The sequence below is a fragment of the Antedon mediterranea genome, chromosome 7, assembly GCF_964355755.1.
Source record: "Antedon mediterranea chromosome 7, ecAntMedi1.1, whole genome shotgun sequence".
NCBI lineage: Eukaryota > Metazoa > Echinodermata > Crinoidea > Comatulida > Antedonidae > Antedon > Antedon mediterranea.
This window is the reverse complement of record NC_092676.1, coordinates 25,724,171-25,738,400: the sequence shown is the minus strand read 5'-3', so window position 1 is coordinate 25,738,400 and position 14,230 is coordinate 25,724,171. Positions and strand designations below refer to the sequence as shown.

At 34.4% G+C, this 14,230-nt stretch overlaps 1 protein-coding gene across 1 annotated transcript in view; it reads right to left on the bottom strand.

Moving 5' to 3' along the window:
- Positions 1-14,230, bottom strand: part of LOC140054394 (uncharacterized) — a 20,555-nt gene extending 6,325 nt beyond the window's left edge. The window contains exons 1-6 of the mRNA XM_072099372.1: positions 14,148-14,230; positions 7,182-7,715; positions 6,243-6,389; positions 2,437-2,599; positions 2,061-2,167; positions 890-1,138 (exon numbers count right to left, since the gene is read on the bottom strand). Of these exons, the coding sequence (XP_071955473.1) occupies positions 890-1,138; positions 2,061-2,167; positions 2,437-2,599; positions 6,243-6,389; positions 7,182-7,578 (1,063 nt within the window). The 5' untranslated portion in view covers positions 7,579-7,715; positions 14,148-14,230. The remainder of the gene's footprint in view (positions 1-889; positions 1,139-2,060; positions 2,168-2,436; positions 2,600-6,242; positions 6,390-7,181; positions 7,716-14,147) is intronic.

Here is a 14,230-nt window from a genome sequence, read left to right as displayed (position 1 = left end):
ATTAGAGTATGTTTTAGGCAATTTTAAACATTTCAAATATTGCTACGAATGCAAGTATTTTTACACGATTACTGTTTTACAACCTTTTCGTTGACAATTTTATCCTATTTTATTCACTTTTCAACTTGAAATAGCATTATACGAGCATGTTAAAAGTGACAGGCCATGCACATGTAAGGCAAACAGAATGTTAAGAAATATGCTTAATTTTAAAATAAGACGTGTTTGATCGATGACAAAACATGCTGTGCAGGGAAGTGTAACCAACAGAAATAATAATTTATTTTACCCATTCAGTAATGTAGGCCATAATGTATGCATCTAGTAAAAATTATTGCGGTATGTAATAATCTTATATCTGCACATAGCAAATGCACGGAGGGATCTTTCTTTAGGTTTTATTGAAGTGTAGGTGGCTCGATGTGAAGTGATACTGGTTATAGTATTTGTGGTACCAAGATTGAATTCAATCAAGGGGAAAATATAATTGTCACTAAATGAGAGAAAATCCTATTTTAGTGTGATTTTCGTTTTTCTTTGCATTGTTATTTTTTGGATATGAAATTTTGCTATTCTGAAATCAAATAATCAATCAATATATTATTCTGACAAAATCAATGCATATAACCATGGATAAAATAGCAAAAGGATATGTAGCAGTGCCGTTTAGAATAGGCTAGCACATTAGAAAATCTCTTTATGTCACCGTCGATATATTCTTGTTATTTGATCCATGATATAAACCTATAATACGTCACAGAGGCAAATTAAATCTATTTTATTCCAGAATTATTTCTGAAAATGTTATAGTTACTCTCTTCAACTGTGTTCATAGGACTGTACCATTAACTTTATAGTCTACATGAATTGTAGGATGCTAAATACTTACCTTGTTTTGTACGTTTTGACGTGTCTTTATGCTTCCCTTTTTTTTTTCGCTTGGATCCCCGATTTGACTTTTCTGGTACGTCTACTTTATATTCCTTTTGGGGTTCACTCTCTAACAGTGGTTTTATAGATGTTTCTCCTTCAGAATTGTCAGAATCAAAAGCTGCTTTTATTGATGCTTCGCTCAGTCTCTTCCTCTCTAAAATTGTCACCATTTCGTCTGCGATAGCATTCTCATAAAGGCCATAAGCTTCAATTATAAAAGAAAAATAGTGTCTTAATGTTCCATACAGAAGTATGTTTTGTTGCATACAAAAGAAAAGCACTCTTTATTATTCATTACTCAACTTCATGATACAGGGGCAGACTTGGAGTGGGAGGGGATTTGGGGCTCCATCATCGTTATCGTTATTTATTTTTAACTTTAACCATGTGAAAATTCAATGCAACTCAACGCAACTTGTCATAACGTTACATCGACAGGAAAACAGCCTTTATATTAAATATAGTCTATAAAATGCACTATATTCATATAACTATATGACAAGAATCGACCGGTCAAAACGACTCAGATAATATCTCCGGGCATCTAGAAAAAAAGACGTATATTTTCCCATATCTGTCCCCTCTTTATCAAAATCCTAAATCCGCCCCTGTGATAGCCTAGTAAAGTAGTGACAATGCCGTGATATTATACAGAAATTGCCTGCTTAGATCTTTCATTTGAGATCTTTCAAAGCAATTATTTCATAAATACAGTCCAGAGAGATATTTTTCTCAAGGAGGATCTAAACTGTTATAATACAACTGTTAAAAAGGAAATATCGGTTATATAGCCAAAATGTTTCTATAGCCTATGACTTTGGAAAATCGGCCTAGAGTGTTATAATGCAGTTAAAAATCATCAGGTCTTGATTCAACAATATTCTTAGAGAATTTTAAAGCAACTTTACATTGTCAAAAGGATGCAATGCAAGGACGTGACCAAACCAAACTGTTGCTTGCTTTGTGTACGTTGTTTTTTTAGTCCAATTAGGAATCAATCTTTACAGGAGGTAAACTATACTAAAAAAAGTATAAAAATTGCACACAAAAAAAGTCCACTATGAGAGTCACTAATTGCAATGATTAGATAGGAAGAACAACAAGGCATTTGACTACTGCACACTTACAAGTATCTTGTGATTTTTCTTCCAACATTGTTTCATCAGCAGCATCTTGAGTGCACACAAGCTTTGTTGTTGCTATGGCATCAGTTATTTCTTGCTTAGCATTAAAACTATCCAAAACAAAAATGTTTACATGAAAGTATTATAATTTAAACTACTGTATACAATGCTTTCATGTTTTTAAATTAACTGTACAGTAGGAGAGAAACGATAAAAATTATAGATTATTTACACAGCAATATAAAACTGTTTATGCTAGTTAACAGACCTCCAACTCCAATTTCATCTTTCTATCACTTAATTATCAGTATCCTGAAATACTTCAAAATTAAGCTTACAGTATGTCTTTGTAAATAAACTTAATTTGAGAGATGCTTACTCTTTCCGTAACAGAGAATTGATAGTAGAAGTTTTTCCAACTCTTTCAAGGCCTACAAAAATAGTTCTTCCTTGCTTAACTTCAGTTTCCCCTTCCTTCAGAGCTTCATTAAATGCTTTTAATGCTTCTGGTCCTCGTGAAAGTATTTCTGCTGGAGTGGATTCTTGGAAATCAAAATAGAAACAATTAGCACACATTTAGCAATAAAGTATAATTACATCTTTACTATAATTTTGTCAGTGATGTCGACTGCTACACTCTCTTACATTAAATAATTCAACCATCAGACTTAAGATTGACGCATTGCAAACAAATTTAAAATCAGAATGTCATAGAAACAGAGAAGTTTACAGACTTTTAAATTTTATAACCAAATAAATCGCAAAGGGCAGAGGTCAACATTCTATAAATACTCTAAAACAAAAAACTAGAATACATATAAACCTTTCAAAACTACTTTCCAAATGGATGTTTTTGAAGAAGATTGCACTGTACCTTTATAATTGTTGACCGCATAATAATTAGAGACTTTACGCACAACCAGCGAAGCGCTAGATGACGACAATTTAAAATAAAGCCCTGCCTACTTTTAGACTACGCATGTCACCATCTCCCATCCACAAAACCGTGCTTTAGTGGGATGGCTATTCACCGATCGCTAGGAATGAAGGAATCACATTTCACACTCTGGCGAACACAGACACTCTATTATGAATATTATTACCACTTCCCAAGTTTATATAAACCCATATGGCATTTTTTTCAAATATTACTTTCTAAGATCTTTGGTTCTACGGAAAAGTGATAACAAATAGTATTAATGAACATTCAGCTTTTGTAAACAGCCGATAGGCCGGCTAGAAGATAAAAATGCAATAATTAAGTCCTACTGTATAGCGTGTGCAGCCTGTAATTTCTAGTGCCACCTACAGACGTATTTGACATTCAATACGGCAGAATTATCTCAAATACATTTTCGGAGACTTATTTAAATTAACCAATTTGTCTGATTTTGGAATGGAGAGAATCAACGTACATTCATTAATTATTTGTATTAACACCTAAAGTAGATCCTTGTCATTTGATATGGTCACATGATATTCAATTAATACTGATAATGGAGGATTTGATCTTGTTCAGAAAAATGTGCAATCCACGGTTTTCCATGCAATAGTAATGTTTTCCATTAGGACGCAGCATACGTCGGGACGTACTGTGTACAATTTTTCATGTTAAATGCTATTTGGATATTATACAATTATTGGTTTCATGCAATTTATTTAGTAAAAAACTGCCAAATAGACAGTTCACATCAACTGCCGGGCACTTTGTTGAGGAATTTTTATGAAGGATAGTTTAATAATATTTCAATATTTGACTTGTTTCTGGTAGAAAAAAAAAATATTAAATAATTTTAACTGTTAAAACTGTTAAAAACATTGTCGCCTATTATTAACATGTATTTTATAGTAATTGACATCATAAACACATACTTACCGTACTGACGCGGGTATAAGCCCACCCCCCTTGAACATGAAATCACGTCAAGTTTGGGGGGTGGGCTTATACCCGAGGATCCAAAAATGCAGAATGTCAAAAACAGCACATGGACACTGTGTATTTCCACCATGCGAGCGAGCGCCCTCACGAGGGGTTGCGATGTGTAATACGATGTTGCCTCTAAATACACAGGGTGTAGAGTGTCGGAAAATTAAGCTTATAGTTCGTGTAATTTATCGTAGAATATCTTATTTTAAACATCAATTGAACAAGAATTTATCAAGCAGAAAAGCAAGTGTACAATGTTCGTTAAATAGAAATGTACCAATGAAATTTAATAAGCTTGTTTATGGCAGCCGATACCAAATAGTGGTTTTCCGTTTTGGCGACTTGTAGCGTCATGTGAAGCGATCTTCGACCGCGATGGAGTGTAAACAAAACAGGACCGCTAGGCCTCATATGGCCTAGCGTATATTAGCCTAGCTTGGTTATGATCAAAGGTATGTGTATTCGGTGTATGGACTTCGCCAAATACAAAATAATGTATTACGGCACACACTGTAGATCTTCGAATTAATTGGTGGGCTTTTACCTGAGTGCTTCATTTTTCATGAAAATTAGTCAAAAGTCGGGGTGGGCTTATACCCGAGTATGGGCTTATACTCGCGTCAGTACGGTAATTAATGGGTGTATATTAGTATGCGGCAATGGCAAAGAACAAGCAATTCTGGGTAATGCATGGTTGATTTTTCTTGTTGCTGTTGAGCCTTTCTTTGTGAACTAATTTAGCATGGTGGTAAAATAATTTGTTTCTAAAAGTAAATGTACAATAATTTGTTATTAAATATTTTCTATGAAATGTTATATAATTGCAAAATATATTATTATAATTTTATTTAATGTACTGTATAATATCTACTGTATGTAAATTTAGTCTCAGGTATACATCCGCTCAAGTGAGGGCACCTATACTATGTTAAAAGTGCTACAAATGCAATGCAAACACCACGGATTGCTCATTATTCTGGTATTATTCTTTTTTCAGATTTATTGTTTATCCGCACTTGGCGGATAACCCCTTGTTATTGTCACGATCTTTTTTTTTCTTTCTATATTCTTCTTTCTTTCCCAGAATTTTGTGTCACGTGTATCTCATATTCTTATCAACATTACATCGTATAACTTTGTCAGAAGATTGGCCTCTAACTGTAGAAGTGCAGGACATTTCGTTTTTTGACTTTAGAGTCGCGCAGCATAAGTTACGCGCAATTTTATGAATTTCAATGATTGATCATAGATTAAAAACCAAAAGTCATTTTGTATTGACACTTGGATTAAAATGGCATGTTTCACACAAAGTTAAAATTTCAAAATGCGAAAAATCATTCCACGCGTTTCATGTCATTTTAAGCATGTTAAAAATTCCCACGCATGCGCAATTTTTTACGCACGTAGCGCTAAAAAACACTTTTTTAGCTTGATTTATGTTTTTTCAGCCTTTTCTAGTAATTTTACCAACTTTCAAACAATTTCGACTTAAAATCACGTCATACGAGCGCGTAGAATTGGACAATTTGCGCGCATTTATTCCTTTCTAAACTACATGATGAAGTTTATTTTTTATTACATATTCTGGAAGTAGATAAGTTGTTGATATCGGATCATGCATCAACATGGCTAACTGGACATTGTGACTTCATCGTATGGCCACTCAAATATAAAATATAGGATTTTTGTCTCTTTCGACATAGCTCATCACATTTAATAGAGCGCATCTCCACTTATCCGTATTCCATTTTCCCCCATTTTTTTATATTGTCTAGGTCAATCAATTATCTTTCGCATGATTTAAAATTTTTTAAATTATGATGACATCATCATGTGCAAAAGCGTCAATAACTTTGGTCACTTATTTTCACCTATTCTGCACTGTATGTAGTACGTAAACAGTATAAGTGTATACTTTATACACTTAGATGCGACACAAAATAGAGAGCGCACTAACATTTTTTCACTGGCATAATCGTTTTTCTGTGCACAATATTCTAACGTATGACATGCACGTGGCGTTTGCGCTGCGGATAACCTAACTCGTCTGTAGTGACGAGTTCAAATCTAGTTTAAATGGTGGTTGCTCATTTGCATTATACATACAGTTATTTTCTAATTTTTTCCGTATTATAAAACAGCTAATTTGATCAAATCTACACTAATTATGTGCTATAAACTACTCTACCAATTTTCATTACATCTGTACCATTGTGATACAAATAATAATATTAGTTCTTTTATACTATATAACCTACCTTTATATTTGTGAAGACTATTTAGCAAATCAATATAATGATTCATTATTTCTTGGCTAGAATATTCATCACGTTTACTCGAAGATGGTTGACCTTCATCAACATCAATCCTTTTCCTTCTTTTAAGTGTTACGGGTATTTGGACATCTTTAATACAAACAAATAAAATGGTTGTTGAGATAAACAATATTGTTTGCACTCTTTACAATAGACTATTTGCTAGAGCAAATTTAGTACAGTAACAATTATACACACATTTGTTACATCTTGTATAGAGTGATATCCATTTAAGTGTAGCATTAAAGCAAAAATTTTAAATTATTATAACATATATTTAATTGTTATAATAATGTTACTTAATTACTTCAGGTTACTAAAACTAACAATGGGGGAAAAATATTGCTTCATATTTTGTTTGTTTTGTTTATATATTTAGGCAAATTGCCAAGGATAACCATAAGCGAATTTATTCACTATCCTTAAGTTCTTAAAGGTGGCAATCCTGTTCACAAGACAAACATATACACAAGATGCTCTACATAAACAAAGTCTTATTACACGTCTTTAGGTGTGGAGTTGTAATTTGTCATTAGAAAAAATCGTGACATGACAGGACTTGTACCTACAGTAGTACCCTTGGATTGGCCAAGCAACATAACCACCAATCTTAGCATTTCATAAGAATTTTCAATTAATATATAATAAGTTAAATAACTTACAGATAAATGACTTATTTTTCCAAAACTGACATTTTAATCGGTTAATAACTACATGCTAAAATGTCCATCCGTAACATAAAAAATGTAAATAAGTTTTTGCATGATCCTGTAAACATTATAATATTTCCAAAAAACATTTACTGTAACTAAACTGTATCTCATTGGGTTTGATAGATAAAATGTATGGAAATTGCTCTCCAAGCAAGCAACATCGACATACCTTTGACAAGACTTCTCACAGCTCTATGTAGTCCAAGACCTTTTAAGGCATTAACAAATTCATCCATTATTTCCTCTTCTTCACAAATAATTTGTCTGTACTGTAAATCCATGATAAGACTCCATGCGTTTTGATAGTTGTTGGGTGGATCATTGTACATATTATCAATTTTTTTCACATCCTCTTGTGTCAGTGAATTTCCAAAATCCAGAATCTTTAGTTGATGATGGCTGAATTTTGTAATAATGATATCTTTAACATTAGGAAAATAAGGAATGTAAAATATAAGTTGGTCTACAATACCAAACTGTTTAGTGGCCTTTATGGTATCATACAGAATGGTGAGATCTGTTGGACTCAGCTCTCCAGAATCAATTAAATGATTCATCAAGTCCATTGTTGTAGAGGCATTATCTAAGTCAACTTCTGCAATGTGACCATTATACAACACTTTCAGTTTCCTGGTGAGTCTTCGGTCATCATACCAAGTTGAAAAACATAATAAAGTCTGATTAAAAGATTTGCGAGATATTCCTAGAAAAAAGTAAGAAAACACATTAGAAACACTTTTCAAAATAATGTTTGACAATTTATCAGAATCTCTATTCTTATTACTACTGTACCATACTGTAGCTATCAAGTTGCTAGGGATGAGGAGTACATTAAGCAAATTAGGAGCAAATAGGTACCACATTATAATTATACTGTAATAGGAAAAGACACCATCTTTTGTTGTCTGAATGAGGTACAGTGAGTACCATATGATTACGTTATTCTAATCTGTAAGAATGGATATGATTTTAAAATTCAGGATTTGAAAATTGACTAGCACTTTTAATAAGGATCTACTGTACCTGATGCAGCCATCTTATCAAACAATACTTAGTTTCTATCGTCTTTATTTTACTTCTGAAGAAATATAACAAATAACAATGTTGGTTAGCACTATTTGGAAATGTCATTCCCTATCAGATTAGCTTATTTTTTAGTCTAGGACAGTATGTTAGAGTAGTATACTTAATTACAGTATAATTTTAGATTACAAATTTTGACATGCATTTAAAACAAATATGATACAGTTATGACCATGCCTCAATTGAATATACAGTAATAACAAACTTACTGCAGTACTTTAGAAATAAAACGCATTCATCACATCGCATTAAATTGATTTTAAAAATGAAAGTACTGTAGACAAAAACAAATAAATTAAATCTTATTCACTTTTTGTACATTTTGCTAAAACCTAATTCAGAACAATCCAGTGGCGTAAGGCAGAGGCCTGAGGCCCCTGGTTTAGGAACTCTAAGTGTGCCTCCAACACTTGAGGCATTGGGCGTTTTTCGACACATTTTAATGCCTGTAAATTCCGGGGCCCCTGGGTTTAGCCAGTGAGTGCTCATAACCGTTACGCCATTGGAACTGTAAGAGATACAGTACAGTATGCGCTATACAGTAGGTAACATTCAATCCATTGAGTCAAACGGCCAAGCGGTTAAGGCAGGGGCGCCGTTTAACGTACTTAAAAAGCCAACAACATCGGCAAGGGTCTATTAATAATTTGTTATATAATGTGAGTGGCCGAGCGGTTAAGACAGTGGAACCGTAATCACGTAGCCATAACATCGGCAGGGGTTCGAGGCTCACTCACTCCATGGTTCTGGTGGTAGAACGAGTCTTCTCGGATAAGTTCTATAAACCGTAGGTCCAGTGTACACAACTTGCTCGTGTGCACTTTAAAGAACCTAGTACATCTTTCGAGACGAGTAGGGGGTTACCCTGGTATATTAGTACATCACAGCCACTGATCACCAACTGGGCCCTCTGGGAGATCAGTCTTTGACTGAAGAGGTCACCCAGTATAAAGATAAAACAAACAAACTAACATAATGAACTGTTAAAATTTCTTGGTTTTTATTTGACTTTTAATTTCAACTAAGTTTGTGACTTAGGAAACACTTATTAAAGTAAGTTATACTAGTTAAATATCAAATTGTATGGGCAGCCATTGGGTCAATCTAAAACAATTTTTAAGTAAATAATTTTTATACCCCAGCCCGCAACTTCAACTCTTGCATTAACCAACATGTTGTAAAAGAAATTTAATTTAATAATTAGAATGAATTTTCTGTACAATTTAAATCAAGTAATTAAAATATAATTGTATTTATACACCTTTCACATCGCTTAGCAAAACTTAACAAAAAAGAAGTTTACAAATTACACATTTTGTCACTTATGGTGTGAATAAAAACAATTCGAACAAACTCCAGAGTTCAAAACATCAGAGTTGAACAACTGAATGCAATTCGTTCTACAAACTTCAGAAAAGCACCGAGGATAAAAAGTATCGACTCTAAATGATGGTGTTGTTCCGAGTCACAAGGTAATCCTCAGCTGAAAATTTATTTTTTTAATTGTATTAAAATTATTTTTAATACAATTTTTATTGAATGTTTTTAATTGTAATTTTTTTCTATGTATGATGTAATTGTGAATGTTTTGTTTGTTTTCCCATATTTTCTGTCGAGGAAAACAATTTTTCCATGTACACATTTTATATATGGAATAAATAAAGATTTTATTTGACAAATTTCGAGCCAGAGTGTTGACGAAATAAATAATTGAATTAAACTCTGGTATTGCAGAACAACATCATCATTCACACTAAATGTGAATAGGGTCTCTCTGGAGTCGATGTAAAGTCTAATACTAACAGCGTCTCTCTGGAATTTAATGTGAAAAAAGTTCAACATAAACCATAAACAAAATCCAAGATAACAATAATGAACCAGAAGTATATAATAATAATCGTCATTACAGCCAAAAGATACTTAAAAAACACTGCAGTGATAATAATCTGACCCATCCCTGCTTTATACTAAAAGGCCTGTAAACAAGGAGTTTGGTAACAGAGTGGTTAGGACATACTGTCATACAGAGAGACCATGAGGGTTCAATTCCCGAAAACTCCCAGTCTACTTAGCTGTAAATGAGTACCTGGTTGAAAATACTAGGGAGGATAGGCATAGGAACTGGCCACCCTACCACATAATGCCTAGGCTTAGTGACATGAGCTCCTAACACTAGCTCTACCCTACATTCAGAAATTAATACAGGACTTACCTTTACCTCCTTACGTATAATATAACTAAAAATGCTGATAACAACATGTATTCCGGGTTCAAACTCAAGAATAATATAATAAACAAACAAATGCTGTAAGCGTCAGCGTCACCACATGATATGTTACAGCCAATCAATAGGCCTACTGCTACTGCATATTCCTCAATATAATTTTTTTGTTTATTGTTATGCCAATTACCTAAATGAATGCCATGGTTGAAATTTATACTGTTCACTGCACACAGGCAAAAATTATATTCACAAGGTCATACAGTAGGAAATAGATTATATAAATACCCACCACCTAGATTGATTTGTTAAATTTCTGTTGATGAATTAGGGTCGTTTTTTTTGGCTTATGTATGCCATAACATTTTACTTTATATAAATAACACTAAACTTAGTATTAGTATTACCATGAAGTTTATGAATATGATATAAAATATAAAAACATGTAGGATAGGCCTAAGACTTACAAATTGAAATAGAAAGAGTTTTTTTTTTGGTGGCGTAACTTCACCACTACTTTTATTCATATTTATTATTAACTTTAAAACAAATTAAGGATGACTATATGTTACTGTAGTTTGGACCACTATTTTTTGAAAAGCTTTGACTTGTTGCAGTTTATAGAAGGGAATGGCGACTTCTTTTTCTTCCATCCGACCCTAGCTAGGCTACCTACCTAGCCTAGGATTTCTAAAAAAAACCTCTATTAATAGGTAGATCCCAAGGCTGGGTGGGGTCTTAGCTAGGCTAGTTTTACAGTAGCTATCGTAGCTAGGCCTAGGAGGAGTGTTGACAAAGTGCGAGGCAGCGAGGCAAGCGAGGCATGCCAAATATTTGTGCGAGGCATCATTTTATCATTTCCAAAAGTGCGAGGCATGCGAGGCATATAGTTTACAATTTCAAAAAGGTGCGAGGCATATCTTAACGTGCTATTATGCTATATTATAGGCCTAATAATCAATCGATACAAGCGTATCTAAATAGATTCGTGTATACACTCATCATGTTGTTTATTTTTATGTAACGATTGTTTTTTCATTCAAGTCATATCGTGTCAAATTTTACTTTTACAAAAGTGCCCAAACTACGGTTCAAAAATCTGAACGACAGTCTTCAACTTTCGATAAACAATAATTGTTATAGCGACACACTCATTAAATGACTGCAATGTTTGTTGGCATTTCGAGCGTGTTCACTCACATGTCTGTCGAACATAGCAGAGTGAAAATAATATTTTGTCACACCCCTGCGCCTAGATCCGGTAGACCCGAGAGATGGAAAATCCCTCTTTACTATTTAGCAGGTAGCGGAATGATTCAGCCCTCAGCTCAGAGGATTGTGGTGCATTCCCCTCCTATAGCACGTGGTTTCAGCAGCAACGCACACTACAGACTTCTCTCTGAGCGGCGTGCCAAAGACATTTTTGACATTCCATTCTCTAGGAACAACATGTGTACCTCTCTCGCAAATAAGGTGAACAGCGATTGCCAGGACAAGTTCAATAACTGGCGGTGAATAAAAGGTAACTGATATGCCGATCCAATAACATGCCGCAAAGAAAAAAATTGCGACAGAAATCTGGAGCGCGTGTGAAAAAAGGCTTACGTCCGACAATTGTAATACTAGGCCTAAAATTAAACTTTAGCTAATATGCTTAGCCCTAACCTAGATAAGAGGCCTATGTAGAAAATAATTTAATAAATTTTGATATAATAATAATTGGTGTAATATTTAATAATGATACACTATTCCTGTTTTAGTAAGCTAGGTATATTACGAACGATTTTATTTATTGTTGTCCATGTACGTACTAATAAACCTGGCGCTAGTTTCCTTCGCTTGTATTTTTACTCCAAATTTGATAACTAACTTTATCGTGTGAATACCACACCTTAGAAGTATACCTCATGAGTACTTTAATGAAAGAATCACATAAAAAGTAACAAATAAATCCTTAAATTAATTATTTTACAGGCGTGTTTCTCGCACACTGTTCGCGAATTTCACTTATTCAATGTTCAATATTTTTGTTTCTATGGAGCGCCAAAAGAGCAACGATAATAGAGGACTAAAACTCAGTGGAATGCGTCAATTTCTCAATGCATTTATTGGTGAAAAACACGTTTTATTTCAATATATTTGTTAATTTGTCAATAAAAATGTTGTAATATGTTACTGCTGATACTGTTCTGTTTTCAAAGAATAATAATCGATCCTAAATCAACATCACTACCTAGTCTAGACCTAGGACATCCTACTAAGGATATTATGATGAATTTTTCTATTTTATTCTTTAAAAGGTTAACGAAACCGTGTATATTATCAACAGTAACATTTTTCCTTACTGACAGTGACAAAATCTATTGAAATTGTACTTGATTTTCACCAAATAATGCGTTAAATATAAATGGATTCCACAGAGTTTTTAGCCCTCTAATTAATTTTGCTCTTTTGGCGTTCCATAGAAACCAAAATATTGAACATTGAGTGTGCGAAATGCGAGAAAAACAACGTCTGTAAAATCACCAATTTAATGGATTTATTGTTACTTTATGTGATTTTTCTTCATTAAAGTAGGCCTACTAATTCTAAGCTGTGGTATTCAGGATAAAGTTGGTTAAAATACAAGGCAGGTGCAAAAGGAAACTAGCCTAGCGGGCCTAGGCCTAGGCTACTTCAATTTCGGTGATTTCCTGCCTTGCAATTTTGAGAAATGATAAAATGATGCCTCGCATTTTTTGATGATGGTAAAACGATGCCTCGCATAAATTTCTGACTTGCCTCGCATGCCTTCCCTGCCTCGCGTGCCTCGCACTTTGTTACTACCCGCCTAGGAGGGGCCTACTGTCGCCTATATAGTTAGGCTAAATGGCTGTATTATTTAACGCCGTGGTTAGGATTCCGGCACCGGAACCCAACTGCCCAGCGTTAGGGAATCCGACACGCTATTGCGCATGCCCAGAGCGAGGTAATCGGCGACTCTATACTATACCAATTCTTTGACTATACAGCGATGGATCATTTCATAGTTGCGCCACACGGCGAACTAGCCTAGATGCCTACTAATGCGGGATCCACTAATCTAGGCTAGGGCTACCAGTTAGGCGTGACCAGTGGGCCTATTTATTTTGTAATTAAAAAGTGGTTGTTCATTCATATATAAACTTCATATCATTATGAATTATATAATTACATGACTAGTTTTATGATTTTTCATAACGCATTTAATATACTGTACATAACATGCAATCACAAGTTGATTTGTTGACGGCAGCCACCGCCATGTGAAAAAACTGTTCGGAAATTCGGGGTCGCAACGTTAAAAACAGCATTACGATTCTTAGATAGATACCGATTCTTATTAATATCATTATAATTATTTTAACGCGTGGCGTAGTCGTATTTTAATTATTAATTCATGTATGGCATAGGCCAAGTTTCATCCATCTCTCGCTCGCGCAACGACTCGACTATCTAGGCTACAGTAAATCCCTATAACACTCCGACTCTCGGTGGTGTGGTGTGTGGCACTATTAGTGCAAGCTATAATTCACTTCCCAGAGTTCTGGGCATGCGCAATATCGTGTCGGATTCCCTAACGGTGGGCAGTTGAGTTCCGGTGCCGGAATCCTAACCACGGCGATTATTTAAAGGAGGCCCTAGCCTACTAGGAAGGTTACCTCAACTCAGTCTCACTCAGCTGAGCCTCAGTGTCCAGTAACTGCCAGGGCCTAGAAGCAGAGCCTAGACCTAGTTCCCATCATAACAATTATTTATAATTACTAATTTAAACTAACATTAATTAATTGGCAAATATTTTACAGTACTCACTCACAAGTCTTGAATGCGAACTGTACTGGTAGTACAAATTGTGGGACCACAGGAGCTACTAACTAGGCCTACCGCCCCATATA